This window comes from Priapulus caudatus, unplaced genomic scaffold, assembly GCF_000485595.1.
Source record: "Priapulus caudatus unplaced genomic scaffold, Priapulus_caudatus-5.0.1 Scaffold3, whole genome shotgun sequence".
Lineage (NCBI taxonomy): Eukaryota > Metazoa > Priapulida > Priapulimorpha > Priapulimorphida > Priapulidae > Priapulus > Priapulus caudatus.
The window spans coordinates 529,973-552,311 of NW_014577064.1; the positions used below are offsets into that span (position 1 = coordinate 529,973).

At 41.2% G+C, this 22,339-nt stretch overlaps 2 protein-coding genes across 2 annotated transcripts in view; one reads left to right on the top strand and one right to left on the bottom strand.

Annotated features, from left to right (window-relative positions):
- Positions 1-1,649: 1,649 nt before the first annotated feature.
- LOC106820952 (cell cycle checkpoint protein RAD1-like) lies at positions 1,650-7,845 on the bottom strand. The gene is made up of 7 exons (XM_014825575.1): positions 7,661-7,845; positions 5,755-5,910; positions 5,399-5,493; positions 4,816-4,927; positions 3,901-4,023; positions 3,057-3,266; positions 1,650-2,598 (listed from the first exon to the last, which is right to left on the bottom strand). The coding sequence occupies exons 1-7, from the start codon at positions 7,769-7,771 to the stop codon at positions 2,569-2,571; spliced, it is 837 nt and encodes a 278-aa protein (XP_014681061.1). The 5' UTR covers positions 7,772-7,845; the 3' UTR covers positions 1,650-2,568.
- Positions 7,846-7,874: 29 nt separating this feature from the next.
- Positions 7,875-22,339, top strand: part of LOC106820879 (myotubularin-related protein 13-like) — a 54,540-nt gene continuing 40,075 nt past the window's right edge. Inside the window, exons 1-3 of the mRNA XM_014825473.1 lie at positions 7,875-7,998; positions 19,828-19,913; positions 20,227-20,484. Of these exons, the coding sequence (XP_014680959.1) occupies positions 7,944-7,998; positions 19,828-19,913; positions 20,227-20,484 (399 nt within the window). The 5' untranslated portion in view covers positions 7,875-7,943. The remainder of the gene's footprint in view (positions 7,999-19,827; positions 19,914-20,226; positions 20,485-22,339) is intronic.

A 22,339-nucleotide genomic window follows, 5' to 3' on the forward strand; every position in this document is an offset into this window, starting at 1 on the left:
AATGTTATATGTGATAAATCGAATGTTATATGTGATAAATCGAATGTTATATGTGATAAATCGAATGTTATATGTGATAAATCGAATGTTATATGCGATAAAATCAACCATAAAACAAAAATCGAATTATGACACAAACAACATGCCATAACATAGTGCGTGCCCACCACTATCAACAGCTGTACCCGATACCATCCACCAATTAACTGTGACATCACCGGTTCCAGTAGTCGCTAGCGAGAACTTCTTCACATGCGAATTGGGGAACATCATAGACTAAGAATATAGACTAGATATTCTTGTCTATGGGAACATGTACACTGAGCAACCATTCACAGCTCGACTGACGTGACGTCGATGCGCGCGTCGTTCAGGCAATGAGCGTATATTATGTACGATTTGATATAGGGTTAACAAAAGCCATTATATTAACTACAGACTGTTTACAAATAACGCGCTCATGTCTTCTGCTACAGTACAGAAGATAATGTGGATTACTACAACGCACATGATCATCCAAACAGATCATTGCAACAACCGTCTGCAATGCTCAATGGTCGCGCTAAATTGGGCTCATTTTGCAGACAATATGAGAGGCTGCGAAATAATCGTCATCCCTGTTTATATCGAAGTTATTATATATATCAAATTTAAATACTATTCATAAGTCATAGATTTAAGTCGTGTTTACCATCTCCGGGTCGGTTTTACGTGTTGACAACTCGGAAAGGGGGAATAGCATGCTTAAAATATGAATCAAGTGTTTCCTACAGGTAATCACAGAGCACCCCATTACGGGTCACCCTTTGTACGTGAATGCCATTTGGAGTCAGTGCGTATTGGGGCCGTAGGCCAGTTTTACAGACACATAATACCATAGATATACACAACACAATACGAAATCGAACGTGGAAGAACACATTAGTGTCTAACTACAAAGGCCCTCTCTCTACTCGCGGGTATATTTTTTGGTGTCTGAAAGGGCAGTTCACGCCAACAACTCATTGGTTCGCGGCAGGCAGTCTACATTTGAATCTGCTATTGCTCCAATAGAGGAAATTTGGGTTCAATTACAAATTCTAATTGCCTGATAACCAGCTGATAATTATAAGTGTGTGCTGCGCTGAAATTGCGTTTTAATGGGCGGTTAATACTACAACATCGTGCGTTGCCTCAAGTACAGGTTGCTGATGTGAAGGTTGAATATTACATGATCGATGCATTTCAGAATGAAGGATATAGCTATCTGTTGTGGAAAAAGTAGCTTATTAATGGTGGTCCCTTTTGTGAATGCAGATGTTGTAATTGTAAAGATGCCGACATTTGGCACTAAGCACTTCTTCACAATCAGTCTGTACATATATATGCGCTGTCTTCACTTTGAAAGAGCGCGAGAGAGAGATAGAGAGAAAGATAAAGATATAGAGTGAGATATTATAAATTTGCAACCATATTATGGACATTTTACATAATATATGGTACATATCACATGGAATCTTTCAGGACAATGCAAAATATATTGACATGTTATATCACAGAACGTAAAATAAGAAAGGGAGATCGTTATCAAATTAATAAGGCCAGTGTGTACATGCTTCATGTAAATCAATGTGAATTGGAAGAAGAGTGCATAGCAAACAAGCATGAAATTAAAATAAATTAACAAATTATTTTATTTCAGACTTAACAAATATTTACCGAAATGTGTTTCCAATACAGAATATTTACAAAGTTTATACAGCTAAGTGATTATAAATAAATAAAATAGCAATATCTCATGCCTGGCCTATACACTTGTCAGTGATAGATATGACAATGATAAATGACTGTAATATAGATCCCACTAGGTAGAGCTATACATGATGTGACTGATGCATTAAATAAACCACAGAGAAATCCTCTATTTTCCGCACTCGCATCACATAGTTTAATATGCGTTCATGCCCATAAGATTCGGATCAACCCGAAATTGACAGCATTAGTTTACCAATAAGAAAATAGAACTAATTTTCTACCTTACGCCCTAACAGTGTATTCATTTCATAGAATCATTGCACAATAAAAATGAATTTAAACCTGATGTTACCACACCAAACCTGATGAACCCACACCAAAACACCTGTAGATCTCGCCAAGACAAAGACCAAGAGATTGCTCTATTTTCATCTGGTGATTTCAAATTTGGCAATTCAAACATTCCATCCTAATCTTATTGACTTTGCACGTTTTCTGCTATTTATAGGGTATATAATATACACTATAGTCTCAAAGTATGTGTAGTGGTGATAAGGTGGTTATTTTATGACAGAAAATAGTAAATTACACAATGTTTGGGTAAGAAAACATTATTTACAATTTTCACTGGTATTTTCCCTGGAATATCAATCTTTTATATTATTATCTCGTTCTGGGATGGCTAGTAGTTCCAGATACGGCAACCAATGTTATACAGACAAGGTTAGATAGGCGTCCGGATCGACCGACCGACCGATGAGTGGTTACTGAGGATCAGCTTTGCTGTGCTCTTTGTCTCACTGAAAATGAGCTATTTCCTCACTCACGAAGAAATCAGTTGTCACATTCCTCATCGGGGGAGCACTACATCAGTAAAATAAAATATAAAAGGATAGTTAAACACGACTTTGATGTTTTTTTTGGAGCTAGGGCTATGTCTAATATTTAAGGTGCCAATTACAACAAAAACTAGTGAGTCCAGTAAATGGATACTAGAGTTATATAATAAAGTATTTACAAAACCTAATCTGTATACTACCAGGCTATGCTTAAGAGATCACCTACCTAGATTTTCTATAATCTCTCTCTCCCCCGCCCCCTATCTCTCTCTCTCTCTCGCTCTCTCTCTCTCCTCTGCTCTCCTCTCTCTCTCTTCTCTCTCTCTCTCCTCTCTCTCTCTCTCTCCTCTCTCACTCTCCTCTCTCTCTCTGCTAAATCATATATTAATTTATTATATATATATACTATAACTTATATATATAATATACTATATATATAGCATGTCTGCCAGTTCCTTTTCCATCAACTATGTGGGTACTCACATAATATTCAACAAAACAGACTTGTCCATCATCCACCTGAATCAGATACTGCAGGGAGAGGAAGCCACGATCGTCAGTGCGCACGGATACCTTGCTTGACTGGGCCAGCGCTCTCACAGATGGCTTCAGCAGCGCAATCTTGTAGCGGTTAGATGTCGTGCGTTTACATTCGAAAGCTTCTACCATGTCTGACTCCTTAGAGTAATCAGCCTAAACAAGGAGGTTTATTGGTTCAGTGCATGCCGAACAATCAAACAAGGAAGCAAACCAGGACAAGAAGGGGAAGTTTCGAAGACTAGAATACAGAGTATGATGACGTCAGCAGTTACGCAAATAGCTATTGGTCAGCACATGCCATTAAGCTAGCTATGCTTACATAGGTTCATGATATTGATTATGTGCCAAAGTTACACCCGAAACGCCCATGTAGAAAACTTCGAAGGATGACAAACCTCTTCCAGAAGCTGCCTGCTATAGAACCATCTTTTGTGTACAACTGAGGGAGCCACTATGTCCAGAAATTATTACGACATTATTACCATATTGAATAGATTGCCTATGGAAATACGATGGTAGGGCAGAGTGGAGATTGCTTCCAAGTTGCTTTCAACACATTCTGACTGTAGTGGAGCTTGTCTTTAGGTTAATGGCATACAACTGCTACCATGTAACATTCATGCTTATACTGCCTGCTTTGTCATATCACACGTGTGTGCTGCCTGCCCTGTCACCTCACACTTACGTGTGTGCTGCCTGCCCTGTCACCTCACACTTACGTGTGTACTGCCTGCCCTGTCACCTCACACTTACGTGTGTGCTGCCTGCCCTGTCACCTCACACTTACGTGTGTACTGCCTGCATTGCCAAACGTCGATAGCCTGAAATATGGTTTGTCTGGGGACATCAAGATCTCCAGCACATCACTTGACATGTCAAGCTCTGCAAATGCTTCCTTCAGACATTCTGACTGAAATTAGAAAAATATTCCCGTGATCTTCGTAGAGTCGTAAATGAAAATAAGTAACAACACCAAGGCCAACTTTAGTAAAATCGAAAAGAGAACTAGCACATTTGCTACATAAAAGTGAAGTCGTTTAATCATTCAATCAGCTTTAGTCATTGCCAGCTGATCAGGTCTCAGTGATTACACAACAAGACACTAATGGCTAGTTAACAGCTTATTTCTTATATTACCTTATCATATATTATATATAATTAAATAAACAGTCAAACCGATATATAATGGTCACTAAAGGGAAAGTAAATTTATAGCCAGCTTTCTTTTCTATACACATTGTCAGTGATATTGGACTTGCCATACAATGTAATACAATGTATAGCATATAAAATTGTGTCATTTGTATCAGCACTAAAATGTTATGACCAGGGAGTCTATAATAGGCTCCCTGGTTATGACTCTCTGTCATTCCACTGCTATAGCACTAAAAATAAATATATTTTCATATCAATATATATCATATATCAACATCATATCTTCTCCATTATAGTGCTCTCTTTGTGCTGATAATGCATACAGAATACCGATATAATGTAAGTCGATAGAAAACATGTCAAGGACTTTCAGACTACAGACATTCTTCTGGAACTCTTTATTTCTGTAACAATGAGTATTCCTGTAGCTAGTACAGTAGGTTAAAACAACTATCTTGATACACTAAATAAACAGAGAGCCCTAATATTTGTTGGCAGGTTTTTCAGAACTGCAATGTGTTCACTGATTCCTGCTGGTAGTTTTTACCTTCATGATGATTTTGTTTACAACGTTTTCACTGCAGAAGTCAAAATCTAGACTCTCATCAGCGTCCTGGGTCTTGATGCTGCAATCTGTCGTTACCCCCATTTCCTCCAGCCTAAAACATTGGGAAACACTAGAGTTGACAGCAGACAGTTAAACAGCCCTGCGAGTTTACATTGAAAAACGATACAACATATATTTGCTGGTTCACAAATGTCCAAAATAAAGATTGCAAAAAAACAAAATCTAATTATAGGCTACAGATGTGCTGCTTCACAGAGTGTTCTTCACAGAATTAAGTTTTACAAGATCATATAAGCTCAGAACTTGCAATGTCAGAGACAGACAGATAGACAGATGAACAGACAGATAGACATATGGCCAGACAGACAGACAGACAGATGGACAGACAGACAGCTGAAGATTTGAAGAAACATTATAAGCACATGACTTCCATCAGTTACTAAACCATACAAGGAAACATAGCCGCTTACAAACTATGATGAGGAACTCAACTACACACATATGAATGAATGAATATACATCCTTTATCATGTCTCGGCAAACTTGTGATGGCCCAACTTACATAAGCCGTAACGGTGATCCATACCCGTCATATGACAGCTTCAATGTCGTCATTACTCCGGGAGTGGCACTTGTGCCAAAAATTGTCAGACAATCCTGTATGAATAACACATTCATAGGAATTGCAGTATGTGAAATCAGACAGATGCGCAGATAAGTAATGCAAGAAAGTGTGAACAAATTAAGTTATATATATGTATAGTGTTATGAAGCATTCAGCTTGATGTACAGAGAGTCAGAGACCAAGGATGACATATTAAAAATGCATGTAGAGGAACAGAATTCTTTACTTCCTTTTATATTTGTACTACTATACAGATACAGTTGCTAAATTTCACGTAATAAAGTCATACTCACAATAAGCACAGTCAGGTTGACCTTAAAGCTTGATGTCTCTTCCAGCATCTTAAATTCACTGAACAGGCTGCCTTGCAGAAATGCATTAGCCTGAACACATTTTGCATCTTCGACAGTAAACTTTAGTCCATTCTCACTTGCGTAGACACTAGCTGACTGAAACAAATAACCAAGAAAAGGTGAACATTAATAGACTACTTATTGTTACCAGGAGTAGATAATAGGAATTCCCTATTATCTACTCCTGTTGTTACTTAAGCTTTTCTCATGTGGGTATATTCTAGTTTGGCTTTTATACCTAGCATTAACACCAATTGGTTTATTTACCATATTTACAGTTATTGAGAATTTAAAGATTTGTTTGACCTAGTCTTATAGCTAAACATTCTATAACTACCTACACCACTAGGATTACTTTATGTCTACAGTCATAGACTTGCATGTGTAATATTTGAATAATTTGTGAAATTATTGTAGAAATTTGGGTTGCACTAGGTAGTGTATATGTGAGGGGGGCTATTACAACATTGGTTTTATAGTGATAGCGACGTGCTCAGTTAATTGCGTAGTAATATAGCATGTCACACCCATTTTTTCTGCAGCTTGAGTGTGGTGTGCGAGTATTTTATCAGAAAGTCGATTTCTGGTCATGGTGGAAAGTGCACACCTTCAGGCGTGCGAGTCTTTGCAGACATCATACATCATACATGACGCTTTTATGTGCAACTAGGACCCCAGTCATTTTCGTACCTATATTGAAATTTCAACATTACATTATATTAGATTAATTCAACCTCTTACGATGTATATCATGGTCATGTGAAATTGGCATCATCTTTGTTTGAACAAAACATTAATGTATTCATTCATCAGGTGCTAATCACTGTTTTCGCAATGTGTTGTCTTTTATTAGTTTTAAGGATACAAGGAAGAACCTTTGCTACTGCTATCCATTGTTGGTGTAAATTTTACCAACATTATGCGAGCTATCCTCATTCGTTACTGTGCTTTATTTAGACTATAAGAAATATTGTCTTAAAAATTGTACATGTGAATGAGAAAAATTGTCATAGTAACCAATTAATCCATGGAGTATAACCTTTTGCTTTCAATCTTTTGCATCTGAACTGACAATCAATCCCAACCAACTGGTGTAGGCTAGCTGGCACAATAATGTTCATTTTCATACGGTACTTAATCCGAGTGTTTTCTAGCTCATCAAAACTCTTAAATCGTGAATTAATTTCCAACCAGCATTTTTTGTGGGAAAGCGACGCATTGCGGCAATGGACTACCGTACATTGCAGGCGCTCGTAAATTGGAGATATGGCTGCCGTACCTCCAGAGGCGTGTTCAACAGCGCGAACGCTCGCAGCACGAACGGCAGCGCGCACTGTGAACAACACCGAGCGCTCGGCTTTATCCAAGATGGGCGGTTCATCAGCAGATTTTAATCGTGTCTTCGAACAGTACTATTAAAAACGAATTAGCAGACAAAATTGATATTTAACGCTGTTGAACACGCCTCAGCCCTTGCCTTAACTTAAGCCTAGGACACATTGTTGCAATCTTTTAAGCGCTGCCGCTTGCGCTCCGCCGATCGAGTTAAATACGGTGCCGGGTCGAAAACCGGGCGGAAATATTATCATGTTGAAGTACGATTACGAGCGATGCGCGGGTCGTTGGGTCCGCGAGCGAAAAGGCTGCGTGAAGAGCCGGACACACGGCGCGGACCCGGCACCGTATTTATCGATCGCAAGCGGCCAGCGTAGAAAATCGCGCAGTGTCAGTGACAGTGTGTCCTAGCCTAGGCTTTAGCCGGCTTGCCGCTTAGGCCTTAGGCTTAGGCTTAGTCAAGTTAGTGTTTTCCTGTTTGAATGTAACAATACTAACATGAACCCTTTACCTCTTTGAAGTGGATTGCTTTGAGAATGTTTGCCATGGTTCTGGCATTGTCCAGTTTCCCTAGAAGTACATGACTCCGGCCATCATCACTCTGTTGGGTTGAAAGAACCATGTTTTTCCTATTTTAGTGTATAAAACAAGGATTTGATTATTTGCTTTACCGCCTTTTACGACAGCGCTGCTGTCGCGCACGGCGAACAAATGGACAGTTCACTTGTTCGTGCAAAATGGCGGAAATGGAAAGAATTTTTCTGGTTTTGTGAATATTCAATTGGATTTTGGCTATGTCTCGCCTAGCCGACTACTTCGTCATAGTAGGATACGACCATGAAAAAGAACGTAAGTGATAAATTTATACACCAGTAACGTTTATTGAGTCTTATGTGAATTTAATCAACCCCTAAACGCAACTTCAACTTGGCCAAAAACCCTACCCCAGTAACTCACTAGCCTAATGTTTGAGGTGTTTTGAGCTGCACCCGAGGCTCAAGTCTGCCATAGTTTATACTATAGACAGTAACTACTCCACTCACTCCTATAGTATGCTATAGATCACACTCGCTGCTAGTCTGCCATGACATTGTCAGTGTCAGTAACACTAACAGTAACAGTAACAGTAACAGTAACAATAGTCACTAACACTAACAGTAACACTAACAGTAACACTAGCAGATACAATAATTATGTGTTTGTAATCCAACAGTGACAACACAACAGAGGATAGTCTGTAGGGTGTAGTCCCATCACTGAACAGAGAGTCCGAATAGAGTGTAGTCCCAACAGAGTAGATGAGAGTACTCTACTCTGTTGGGTTACATAATTGTTTCTATCAGTGATACTGATAGTGCTATAGTATAACTATAACTTGTATAAGTAGATATATGCTAGTAGTAGTAGTAGTACCGCTAACCTCTACACTTTCAGGGAAGAAAACTTAATAAACATTTTTAAAATCTATTCATATGCCATATTATTGCTAGGTTAAGAAAAATAAAACTAACTAATACATACATGTATAAACTATATACATGATGTATACTAATAAACATGAACTATGATGATATACTAAATTTAGTTAATTTTAATGCTTTTTCTTCACATGGGGTGTACAACTTGTTATGGAAGTGGGATCCTTAAATGAGCCGTTCAGCCCCTGCAAGATTTTCATTGTACAGTCTTGGTTTATGTTTTTGATTGGGCATTTAACTCTTTCAGATCAAAAACAGTACAACTGCAAACCACACATAAATTTCATGTTATTAGCTGTGCATGCAATACATCCATGGACATTTAAACATGCAACCCGGCCATCCTAGTTATTTCTCTGTGAAATGAGATGTCATAAGTGCATTGAGTGCAATGAAGAGCAGTAAACCAACACTGTCTAACGTCAGCATGTTATGCCAGTGTACTAGTTGCCAACAACATGTATACATGTGCATGATGAATGCCTCGCAGGCATCCCCGGTGGTGTACGATAAAAATAGATACGTTTTAAATGTGATGTACAGTGCAGGCAGAAAGCTTACGGACGAATGGCAAGGTCCAAGGTATAATTTATACTTTAGAAACAATGTGTGCAGCACGTCATGAAATTTAGTACAGACTTACGTTTTTCGAGACTATAACTTCCAAACTAGGTTTATTCTAAACATGAACCTTTCTCCGCTATCCTGGGACTTACTATGTATCACAATACTCTGTATTAAACTAATATAACCTGTTACAAAATGTCGAAGCGACGAGCGGCGATGTTTTGAGCGCCATTTCTGTTGACCTGTGACGTACGCATTCCCAATGCGCATAGCGTTCGACTAACCTCGGCAGCTGTGTTGCCTGACATGCTGGCTCTGGTGACGTCATGACTGACAGCAGGCATCCCATGATGCATTCGATCTTGGAGCCGAAGTTAGCCGAACGCTATGCGCATTGGGAATGCGTACGTCACAGGTCAACAGAAATGGCGCTTGAAATATCGCTGCTCGTCGCTTCGAAATTTTGTAACAGGTTATATTAGGTTAATACATAGTATTGTGATACATAGTAAGTCCCAGAATAGTGGAGAAAGGTTCGTGTTTAGAATAAACCCAGTTTGGAAGTTCTAGTCTCGAAAAACGCACCACAAAACCGCCCTGAGTCAATCACTCAGGGGCTTCGCCAAAGAAAAGAATAGGCTCGCGTTGTAACCCTACTCTAGTTGGGTTACATTATTGTATCTAGTAAAGTTCATGTGCTCGTGATCATGTGTAATCCTGCGTAATAGGCAAGGCCACAATTTAAAAAATATTTGTTTGCCCTTACCCGACCTTGGCTGAAAAGTTTGGGTACGGCTGTAGGCTTTTTTTGAGAGTTTTTTTTTTTACAAATTTAGCATGGTGTCTACATGCTCGGGTGTGCTTGTGTGGATATACCTTTTATGTTGAATGTTTGTTTTGCTTGGTACATATAATGTATTGCCTATGTAACGTACACATGATAAAATATGTAAAAAAAAAAAATGGGAAAGATCAATAAAATCTTTTGAGTCGGCCCACTTTTGGCAGGTTGGTCGGGTGAGGGTAAACAAACAATATTTTTATTATGGCCCGATACTGTAAACCCAACTTCACATGAAACTAGAGTTCTTGATGGCACTACAGATGTGCAGTACAGGGGGTAGGACATGAAAGAAGCGAAGATGACTGGGTGTGACTTAGTATGAACTGCAATTTAGGGATTTTTGGTATATGTACAGTAAAAATGTTTAAAAATTCTGTGAGATTATCACTGATTGCTGCATAGTGAATTTGTGGGCTTCGTCTCATTTCTGTGTATGTTTGCGTAGCGTGTCCAATGTAGTAGTATCCGTAGTATCTGATGAAAACATGCAGTATAAAGTATTTTGCAGCCATGTCTCTCAGTCTGCAGCTGACCACATGGAATTTAACACAACTTCCAGTATCTATAAGAGTAAATCAAACAATTTGTTTTTATTTATTTCTGATACATTACATTTATAAATGTAATTTTATTGTGTGCATAGCGTAATGCCTTGTAAAGGTGCTTTTATAGATTTTCACATCAGGGTAGATCTATAAAATACAATTTATTTACCCGGTAACAAGATGTATAGATAACCGTTGCTAAAAAATTACTTGATCTGTGTACAATTATCTTAGTGGGTTTTTGATTGAGGTCTTCTAGTCTAGTATGAGTGTAAATGTACAAGTAGCTGATAAGGCTACATGGGTATGGTCTGCAGTACTACAACTCTTGCGTTACCAGTCTTGTCTCGTTGTTAGCTTTTCCTATAATCGGCAGAATCACAATGACATTATACACATGCATTGCGTTATATTATAATTGCGCACGTGATTTGGCTGTAAATGTAATCCTTTCCTCTGCCAAGAGCTACATTAGAAGATGGGCAGGCTGCTGATACATGCAGTGAACATTGTTCCTGTGGACTGCTCACGTTATAGACATTTGGATTCACAACCACATTAGATTAAGCTTGAAATGTTTTACTTTTAGTCAGAGTTAAACCCATTTTTTAAAACAAGCACATATGTTTGTGCGTGTGTAATTTGTAACGAGCTTTTGACATTATCCTACGTTTTCCGAGTCTGAGCTATAATACATGGCTAAATTCTAATTTTAAAAGGTTCCACGTGAGGTAGTGTTATTGAAATCCCACGTAAGTTTATATTGACTGTTTGTAGGAACGCGCTCCTGATTTATTGAGGAACCAGTTGCAGGCCACGGACTGGAATAGGGCCTAAAATTGCACCCGGCTGAAGATTCTAAAAATATGTCAGCAATGAGTAAGCGTTTACTCTGCTCGTGTGCCAGCTGGCTGCCTGCCGTAGTAGCGTGTAGTGGTGCTGTCGCTATTATTTGGGTCGAGTATACATGGATGTGCAAGCCTTGTATATGCTTGTCGTAGAGGGAGGGGACAGATGTGCTTGACAGCCCGCGCAGTTGAACAGATGAGCAACACCCACACACACACGCACGCACGCACGCACGCACGCACGCACGTACGCACACACGAACGCACGCACGCACGTACACACATACACGTGTGTTGTGTTTCAAATGGAATTGAAATAAATAAACGGAATTAAATTGAACAATGAAAATTTGTCATTATTCATCCCTGATGATACCATGCCTAATGCAAAACCAACAGCGTCTTGGTAGGCCTTACACGAGCTACCCATGTTACAGTTTTTCACGCAACATCATGGAGTTTTGTGTACCTCGAAAATCAATGCTACCCTTGACCTCCAGTCTCAGGCAACATTAAATTTTATCAGTCCACAGAATTCCATGGATCCCTCGCAACCATGCAACAACTATGTAAAGTATGTATTTATATATATTATGGAGAACTCTTCTGGTTGTGTGTCAAGCTCTGAATTGGCCTCGCCGGTTGAGGCTGCAGTGGTTTATACTATAGTGAAAGAAAATGAATCAAATCTGTGGTGGGCCGACATAGTATTACTGTCTCGCCTCACAATATATCACCCTGATCCTAGACGTCCCCCGGCGGAAGGCAAACAGTAGGTAGGCATAACAGATGTCAGCCAAGATGATCGGACTGACAGGCAAACAGCCACGCGTTATACAAGCATGCATCATCATACCTGAAACATTTGTACCCACGACTGGCCTGGACTCCTACACGGCATATAACTGGCCTGGACAGAAACTACAAGCCATCTATTTACTATTTTACCTTCCAAAAAGTGTATACATGTGGGGAGGGGCACAGAGAATAACGTACTCTTGAAAGTGCTTTTTGGGGGGAGGACTTAAAGCATGTTTTCAGATCTGATTTTGTTTGAACTGTTCTCACTTGCTTTTCATCGCATCATTGTCTGTCAAGCAGTGTGCAGCATGTGTTTTAACAAAGTCGATTTTTGATACTTTTTTCCTAGCTTCAATTTACGCAGATTTTTAGTACATTACATAGCAATTAGTGGCTGGTCTAACTATAAATTGATTGAACTACTGGAGCGTCACCTAGCTCTGCCTAGCTAATCACTGCTAGTAAGTTACTATCATCTCCATCTAAACCGCTAGATAGCCGATTATAGTAGACTAGACTGCCAATGCCATACAAAGTACATCATCATTTAAATTGATTGTGAACTACTGGAACATCACTTAGCTAATCACTAATGGTTTCTATGGTCTCCATCTAAACATCTGCCAGCCAGACTGATACTATATTAGACTATTACTGACATACACACATACAAAATTATCAAATGCAATCAATTATATCTTGGAGGAGGAGGAGGAAGAAGAAGAAGAAGAAGAAGAGAACGAGGGGAAAGAGGAGGAGGATGAGGAGAAAGAGGAGGAGAAGGATGAGGATTCTGAGTAGATGGGGATGAGAGAGAGGGAAGAAGGGGGAGGATGAAGAGGAGGATGAGAAGAAGGATAAAAAGGAGGAGGAGGAGGATCCAGCCCCCTAGTTGGCGGTGATATGTGCAACAGGGAACCCGATCGTAGTACGCGTCCCCATTGTTTAGAGTATCGCACAAATATTTGTGCTCTGCAGCCTCCAAGGATGGGGCGCTCTGCGACGGGAGCTATACATACAGCAGGGTGTTTCCCACCACGTGTACAGCCTGTAGTTTTGCAGCGACGATGTGTATCGTAGAGTTATGTAGCGTGGGTATGTGTCGTTGTAGTTCTTTAGCGTGTGTGCCGCTGCGTCGTGGGTTGTGTAACGTGGTTGTGTAGCGTGGGGTTGTGTTGTGGGGTTGTGTAGCATGGGTGTGTGTTGTGGGGTTGTGTAGCATGGGTGTGTGTTGTGGGGTTGTGTAGCATGGGTGTGTGTTGTGGGGTTGTGTAGCATGGGTGTGTGTTGTGGGGTTCACCGGTGTAGCATGGGTGTGTGTTGTGGGTTGTGTAGCATGGCGTTGTGAGTGTTTGTGTGTTTGTGGGTAGTGATTGTCCCGATGAATGCGATTATAATCAAAATTTATTATTTTTAAATTATTAAATTCGCAACAGTGGACATGTATTGTAGCGATAGAAGTGCATTCAGTGTTGTAGGTCGGCAGAGGACACCGTTCATGAATCACTGTTAACTCTAGGTCCTGTCTGATTGCAGAGCGGTCTAGTGTACTTATCAGACAATGGACAAATTGGACAGTGTCTTTTGTTTTCGGGTTTACACTGTCAGCCACGAGTTATCCCGTAGATGAGCATTCTACTCTCCGTATTGTTTGTTACATTGATGATGGGAGAGGATATCCATGAGGCACGATTGACCTCGCTACACAGCCTACACTATCTAGAAACCAAACAACTTACTATAATAAAGAACATGTCTTGATCATGTTTTTTAAAACTTTTAGATGTTTTAATAAGGCATTTAAACCCATTGCTTTTTAAATTTGATTAAAAACTGTATAGGAAAGACTTGATATTACATCACAAGCTCAACCTTACAGAGTTAATAGCGTACTTGTCAATCATACAACATGATAATACTTGAATGCTTATGTATAATTGTTATATACAGGAGTAGATTAAATTAATTATGGCTAATATTAACGCGATTATCCGATATAATCGACTTATCGATCAGTTAAGGGAACGCGATAATGATTATGAAATTCCAGCGATTCCATCACTAGTCTGTGGGTTGTGTAGGCATGGGTGTGTGGTTGTGTAATCATGGCGTGTGTGTGCGGGTTGTGCTAGGGTGGGTTGATGTGGTGTGGGGTGTGCTACATGGGTGTGTGTTGTGTATGCGTGGTGTGGTGTTGTGGGGTTGTGTAGCATGGGGTGTTGCTTGTGGGGTGTGTTAGATGGTGTGTTTCCGTGGGGTTGTGTCGCATCGGGTGTGTGTTGTTGGGTTGTTAGATGGTGTGTGTTGTGGGGTTGTGTAGGATGGGTGTGTGTGGGGTTGTGTCCGTAGTGTGTGTTTGTGGGGTGTTGTACAGTGGGTGTGTTGTGGGTTGCTGGTAGCATGGTGTGTGGTTGTGGGGCTTGTGTAGGCGTGTGTGTGTATTGTGAGTGTAGTATGGGTGTTATTGTGGTGGGGGGGGGGTTGTGTAGCATGGTGTGTGTTTGTTGGGGTTGTCTGTACAGGGGTGTGTGTTTGTGGGGTTGTTGTATGGCATGGCGTGTGTGTTGTGGGGTGTGTAGCATGGGTGTGTGTTTGTGGGTTGTGTAGCATGGTGTGTGGTTGTGGGTTGTGTTAGCGTTGGGTGTATGTTGTGGGGTTGTGTAGCATGGGGGTGTTTTGTGGGGTTTTGTGTAGCATTGGCTGCACCCTGTGTGTGTTGTGGGGTTGTGTAGTCAGGGTTGTGTGTTTGGGTTGTGTAGCAGTGGCGTTGTGTCATGGTGTGGTGTAGCGTGGGTGGTGGTTTTGTGTGTTTTGTGTAAGCGGGGGTTGTGGCTGGTGTGGGTTTGTTGTAGCCAGGGCGGTGTGTGTGTGCTATCATGGGTGTGTAGCGTGGGGGAAGAGCGACGGTGACTATGCTGTAAAAGACAGCGTGGGTACTGGTAGAGGTTGACAGTTGTAAAATACAACAGGACATTGTGTGACAAGTTTATATTACCCTAATAGTTGCCTGGGCTAATAGTAGAGGAGACTATGTAATTTCGTGGACATCGCAGGTTATCTTTTGCGAGCTGCTATAACTTTCATTCTTCCTATGTTAAAATCACCCCAAAAAAGTGGTGTTGCCATTTTTTTTACATTTTCAAACATGTCGAAGTCATGTCACCTTATCTACACGTGTAGAAATACGTCAATTGGCTTATGGATTTTGTTTGAATTGCCACAATAAATGACAACATTTGTATTTAAAATGAAAGTATTTGGTGAACATCTTTAATGTAATGAAGTCACAAAAAAGAAACAGCAACCACACAAACAGATTTTGGTAGATATTGCCACTTTAGCGAGATGACACAGAGCAACACGTTTGACTGGGAGTCGGACTCAGGACCGCGACGACCTATTTTTGAAGGCACGGAGTTGATCGCTAATGATCAAAAGTGCATTTCTACCCCTGCAGTGGGTATACGTTCTTACACACTCTCTGCCCATAAATTTAGTTTCCAGCACTCATGATCAGTGACATTTAGATGTCTACGCGTTGTACGTGTGTAGTCGCTGAGAAGCTGAAGCCAAATCTACCGCGGCATACACCGCCAGCAGACCTGACTGTGTGCTAGCCGGGTGTGCGGTTAACTTCCCTTCTAGTAGATAACTAAGTACCTACTTAACGCGAAGCTGAAGTAATGCGTACAGCATGATTCGGCGCAGCTGACGACTATGCAAATGAGTTGGGGCACGCTTTTTTTTATTTAACGTCGGGTCACGTGTAGTTGGTAATTAGCTTTGACTCCCACATTAATTAAACTCGCGCAAATTAAACATGAGCACAAATTGCGACGATGCGTGTCGGCGCTGCGTGCCGACGCGGTAATCTTACTCCCCGCCGCCGCCGCCGCTGCCGCTGCCGCCGGGTCGATGCTGCTGCGATATTGATCGCCCCGCAATCGAACATGGCGCGGCGGTGCACGCGCGGCGCATGTGCGCATGCGCGGGGAGCAGAAGCTGGAGCGCGGACTGCTTTCCGCTAGTGTTTATGCGTATTGCTTGTGTTTGTTTATGCCGAGCGCGAGACAAACATGAAAGAAACCGTTTCAAATAAATTTCCTCGGCATATGTATCTAGTTCAATTAGTGTGTGAGGGCTTCTGGCGCCATAGTGCAAGACCACCCGGTTGCTTGAGAGTATTTTAAAACCAAGACGCGATCTACCGAAATTATATTTTAGCTGTCAAACATTATAGCCAGCCAGTGTGTATCATCGCCCACCATATATAGATAAGTAAGATAACGCACGTGTATTCTATTTTCACGTTATCGTTTTAAAATGTTAGTCTTAAGTTACATCGACCCGAGAACTAGGTTGTGGAATTTGTTACTACTTTGTTACGTCCGACTGAAATTCGACAATATTCGATTGTTCAGTTATTTTTGTGTGTGCAGTGAAATCATTTGCCACTTTCATTTGTGAGGTGGATAGTGAAATCGCTACTCTTGTTTCTGATTTATTAGAATTGGCATAGGTGGTGAGTCAGAGTGTGGCGGTAGCGCTGCACGTGAAGGATGATAAGAGTGTAAGAAGGGGGGGGGGAGCATATTAAAACGTATTTAATGTAGATTTACGACGGATGGTTATAACAAGAGCTTCCACAAATGGCATATAGTCACGTTTATAAAGGCCACATTTGTATGCGACTATTGAACTCGTTCAAAGTTCAAATTATGAAGGCTAAAATTCACATTTTGAAATGAGATGTATGTACCTTAATTTCACACTAACTTGGGTTGTAGTTTTGCACATTGACTATTGCACTGTTATTTCTCGCCGAGCAAGCTTGTCTGCTTGCTTGCTCCACTCGCATGCTGTTGCATATTATCAGGAGCATATAATGACAAATAGTCAAATACGTTGTCATTATACGCTCCTGATATTATCAAGGGTCCATAATAGAAGATCTCTAATATGGTCTCTTGATATTATCAGAAGTAGATAATTTAAGTAGATTCCCTATTATCTACTTCTGATATTATCTTGCCCAAAATTCTCAAACGAGTTAATTTTTTACAAAATAAATTATCGCGTGGCAGACAGTGGGCAATTATCCAGATGAAACACTGCTAGTTGTCATTGTAAGCTGAATGAGTTGCTAACTGGTTAATTGGGCGAATTTATAATGAAATAGAATTACTTTCTTTCATACAAATCCGGTAATGTTATTCCAAGAACTGAGTCAAATTTTTGCAATCACTGATGGCGTGGGATGAAAACTTTTGAGAGATCTATGCGTGTCTCAAAGTGTTTCTTGAATGGAAGAAAGAGCAGCACAAGATTTAGAACCCCGCGGTTATAATTGGACGCCGTCGGCGGAGCTCCATGCATGTTAGCGGCTTTTATTTAGGTTGATCACAGACCACTTCCAATTTAAAAAGTGCATCCACCATTAATCTCCACTGTAATTTCTTACGTTACAAATGCTGTTTCATAATTTATTGCATATAACATTGTAAACTAGACAGAGGGCACTCACGGAGAGTGCATACCTCCGCGAGCGTGTAACATGTATACATGTGTATAACAGCTGGCTCGCTGCTGGCTGCTGCTGCCTGGACGTTCTAAGGCGAGCTGCTGCTGCCTGGACGTTCTAAGGCGAGCTGGTGCTGAATCGATCGCGCCAACGCTACACACACACGAACACACACACGAACACACACACGAACACACACACGAACACACACACGAACGCATCACACGAGAGGGATCACATTACCTCCCTGCAACTCCGTTGCGCTGAGGTAACAATAACTAGAGGAGACACACTGGTAGGGATCACGATTATACATGCTTAGTGTGGTGCATGTCTAGTTTACGGCTTCGTCAACAATTTATAAACCAAAGTTCTCACCGAGAGAGGTCTCAAGTAAATTCTCTGTAAATAACATATATATCACAATGACATCTCAGTGCTTATACGACACATTTTTTAGGTTTTAATTCTATTATGTAGGGAGCGTTTGTGTATATATAATATGACAGTTTCCGAATCACTCCCCTTTATGGTTCACCGAAACCGATTCACAGGAGAGCGGGAACCGAGACGAGTCAATTTGCATGATAATAATGTTTGCCGGCCAACGTTACCATACCCGCCTGTGAATATCTGTAGGCATTTTCATGTAAAAACGTGTAGCTGTAAACCTGCCCCTTTTATTATTTTTTTAGGTGATATTAGTGAATAGCACTCAACACTATGCTTTATGCACTGGAATAACGAACTGTACACGAGCAAGGGTTCGAGGTTACTTGCATGTATCCAGAGACAAGCCACCGACGTGCGACGGTCCATGACCAACATGTTACATTTGTTTATTTTGCTAATTATCGCTGCATACAATACAAACAATGTGTACATCATTGAATATGCGGCTAGATATCTACCAGGGATGAATACACAAAAATCTTAGACAGGCATGTATATTTACATTGCGGTCCTTTCATATGCCTTTGCACTAGGCCTATGGTGTGTTTTGTTTTACAACATGACGTGTGGTACTACCATGTTATCAGGAGTAGATAATAGAAGACTTTACTCTTCTATTATCTACTCCTGATGTTATGTGGACAAAATAGATAGGCCACTAATTCTATGGTCTGTAAATAAAGCTCTGGACACTAGTTCTATGTTTGAAATAAAAACAGCGGGAGGGGTGCATTCAGTCACTAAGCAGTCCAAAGGTCATGCCAACTTAATTGGAGCCTTTCAGGATTGAAGTGAGACGAATATGTCCACGAAAGGTATTTGTGTTCTGCTGGTGATATAAGTGTCTTACAAACAGCCTTTTGATGTAATTATACCTCTGCAACCGAAGTTTCAAGTGGGTATTACTATATATATCTAGGAGTCATCTTACGGTTGGGTAGGCGGTCGGTCCGTCCGTCTGTTGCAAAAAGTTTGTGGCGCGAACTACTTCCACAGTTTTCAAGGGATTCCAATCAAACTTCATACACTTGGTCAAACAATTGCTACCTAACTATTTCCTTGTGTTTATTATTTATATTCTTAGCTGATATTTACCAGCTATTTATTGAATAATGGTATCACAGGAGTATTAATTATGTTCAGCGATAGTTCCTTTTCATAATGTCACATTCCCCTCTTATTTTTGTGTGTGTTCCGTGTATTCTTTACTCATAAAATATGCCACACCATGATCTTCCCCTCCCCCCCCCTCAACAAAGCCGTATTGCGGAGGTATTAATCACTGTCAGTGTCAGTGATTGTTCTAGTTTAATACACCTGTTCATCTGCAGGCTCTGGCTACGCGTGTCACTGGTTGTATGGTGTTCTGAAGCAAATTCAAGCAATGCAGATTACTGATTCCCGCAGAGTGTACATAGTCCCGGCAGACGATGTACATGTCTGGTAGTTTGCTACTAGTGGTGACTGGAAGATTACTTACCGCCTGGCCCAGCCACGAAAAAGCTGTGCGATGTCATTGTGATGAGATTTCACTGTGTCCGTCTGTAGTGATTGATGTGTTGTTCGTTCGCCTGCTGCGAATCGCGACCAGACGTTTCATTTTGCAATCGATGTTTTGCAGGGAGTGGGATAAAGCAAGGAAAGATCATCCAGCGGTACCCTCAGAAAGACTGGGAGGACACACCGTTCAACCAGGGTATCGAGCTGGTGAGTTAATGCATGCCAGGGTTCTGGTCATCAAACGTGACACTGCTATGAAAGCTTAGATTAAATGAGTGGAGAGTAGAAATGCTTATTCAGTGTGTGTGTGTCACAATCTTTCAATGATTTATTAGAACGTTTGCTCGTTAATGGCTCGTTAAGGTTCCGACTGTTTAAATCATAAGTTGAATTGCAATGATTTGGACATATATGTGGAAAATCTCAGCTAGTTAAAAAATAGGATAAAAATTTCAACCTTAAAGTCTGCGTGACTGACCATTGATTGTCCAGTGTGGCTAAGTCATCGGCATGGTTACAGTTTTGCCAGCCGGCAGGATGGTCTCTGTCCATGCATCGGCAGCCTCCCAAGTTCTTTGTGTCGGTACTGACGGACATCGATGCCGACCGCCATTACTGCGCCTGCCTCACCTTCACCGAGCCCGTTGCCATGCCGACCAGCAAGCCGGACGATGAGGATGCGGAGCGGGATGATGGAGGCCTGGTACATGGCGCACTAATGTTTGCACCCAAGTCTCTCGCATTGGTCTCTAGGCTTGACTACTACGAAACCTTCAGGGTGAGTGTTGGAGGATATCTTTCCCAGCGCACCTACTCCTTTCCAGTGCCTTATCTCACCCCAGCAGAACTGGTGCTAGCTGTTGTGCAGCCGTGCATGGTCTCAGCCTTGCTACACATTCTCCTAGCCTTGCTCTAGGTTTAGGAGAAAGTAAAGTAACTTTGAATTGATAATGATGATGCCATGGGCCAAAACAAGTGAAAGTGTGAGATGGTTGGTGGGTGGGTGCGTGTGTCTGATAGCCAGCTGGAGGTTTTAATTTGTTGTGTGGATGTGCTATCACACGAGTGTGTATTGTGAAAGGGTCCTGATCTCAGTTCGCAGTAAATATTTGGATCCTTTTTTCGGTTTCAGTGAATATTTTCATTTCCCACTGAAATTTGTTAATTAAATACCCAAAGAAAGTCGAAGACCAAAAGGCTCAAAAATCCATATAAAAATGATTGCACGACTCAATACATGGTAAAGAATTGGGTATTTTTACTCTAATGTTTATTGTTTAAAAGGGAATCACGCATTACGCTAGATAACTAATCATGACTGATGGTAAAAAGTTATCGTTTTACAATCGTTTCACGCTTCCTGGCAATCATGCTATGCCCCATCAATACTCTCTTGTGATGGGGGCAGGTTTACTCGTGAGGGCTGTTTACTGATGAACGGCAATATTCCAGGGATAGAACGACCATAATTTAGTAATGCCGTTGAGAGTTTGGTGGGAGGTGAGTGCATGCTCATCCGAGGGGATTTACAGTAGCAATACTAGCGCTTATAAGCTGTAGCTATACATGCTAGTATTGCTACTTGGCTGAGATGGCATACGTTATGATGCAGCCGGGTTTTCCCGAGGTGTGTGATTCACGCGCCAATATCACAGCTAACTGGCGAGACAGTGCCGTATTGAGATTAATGTCGGAGATAAAGTTTATGCCGCTTAAATAGAAAATGAATGCAGTTGCGCCGAATCGTACGAGCGCGCGAACGTGTCTGGATTTCGGTGAGCAGTGTATGAGTCGCGTGCGGCGATGAATACGCCTACTGCGTGTACGTATGTATGTTCTCAGTGACGTGGCGTGCATACATGTAGAGAGTCGTTCACTGTACGCCCTGCACATGGCGAGAGCGTAGTATAAACGAGAGCGTAGCCGCGATGAAACGCCGCTCGACCGCCGGCGGCAGACCCAGAGTCAGATTTCACGCTGACATATTGAAGGCCACGTCTGTAGGGTTACATAGCAGCTAGCAGTAGATTGCATCTGCTTGCAGCTGTTGTCGTCTGTGCTCTCGTTTGTGAAACCGAAAGTTGACATTTATTGAGGGAGTGATATAGAATTATGTTCTATATAAGCTTTCGTGGCACAGTTATCTTCGTGTGGGTCAAAGTTATGTTTATCAATGTCGACAAAGTTGTGAGTTTGGCACTTGTCAAGAGTAGATAATAATTTACTATGTTAATAAGATAATGTGTTATTATCTACTCTTGCACTTGTGTAATCACTGCCCACCTATACAGGTAAAGCAAATACGCTTTTATTTGTATATTCATTGATACGGTTTAGATTGGTTGCAGAGCGGTCCATTTGCACATTTACCTATTGATATGGATTGTCTACTCATCAACATAGCTTCCCTACACTACAACATGCATAGCAACGCATTCTGTAGCATGGTGTAGGAAGGTAGGGGTGGTGTTGGAAGGTAGCACATGGGGTAGGAGGGTAGGGGTGGTGTCAGAAGGTAGCAGATGGTGTAGGAGGGTAGGGGGTGGTGTCGTAAGGTAGCAGATGGTGTAGGAGGGTAGGGGGTTGTGTCGGAAGGTAGCAGATGGTGTAGGAAGGTAGGGGGTGGTGTCGGA

Bases quoted from the DNA above. Each gene is read 5' to 3' on its own strand.
- LOC106820952 (XM_014825575.1), bottom strand. From the start codon at position 7,771: ATGGTTCTTTCAACCCAACAGAGTGATGATGGCCGGAGTCATGTACTT. The intron at 5,911-7,660 runs GTAAAGGGTTCA...TATTTGTTTCAG, and splicing joins AAGCAATCCACTTCAAAGAG to TCAGCTAGTGTCTACGCAAG. The intron at 4,928-5,398 runs GTAAGTTGGGCC...CCAATGTTTTAG, and splicing joins GGATCACCGTTACGGCTTAT to GCTGGAGGAAATGGGGGTAA.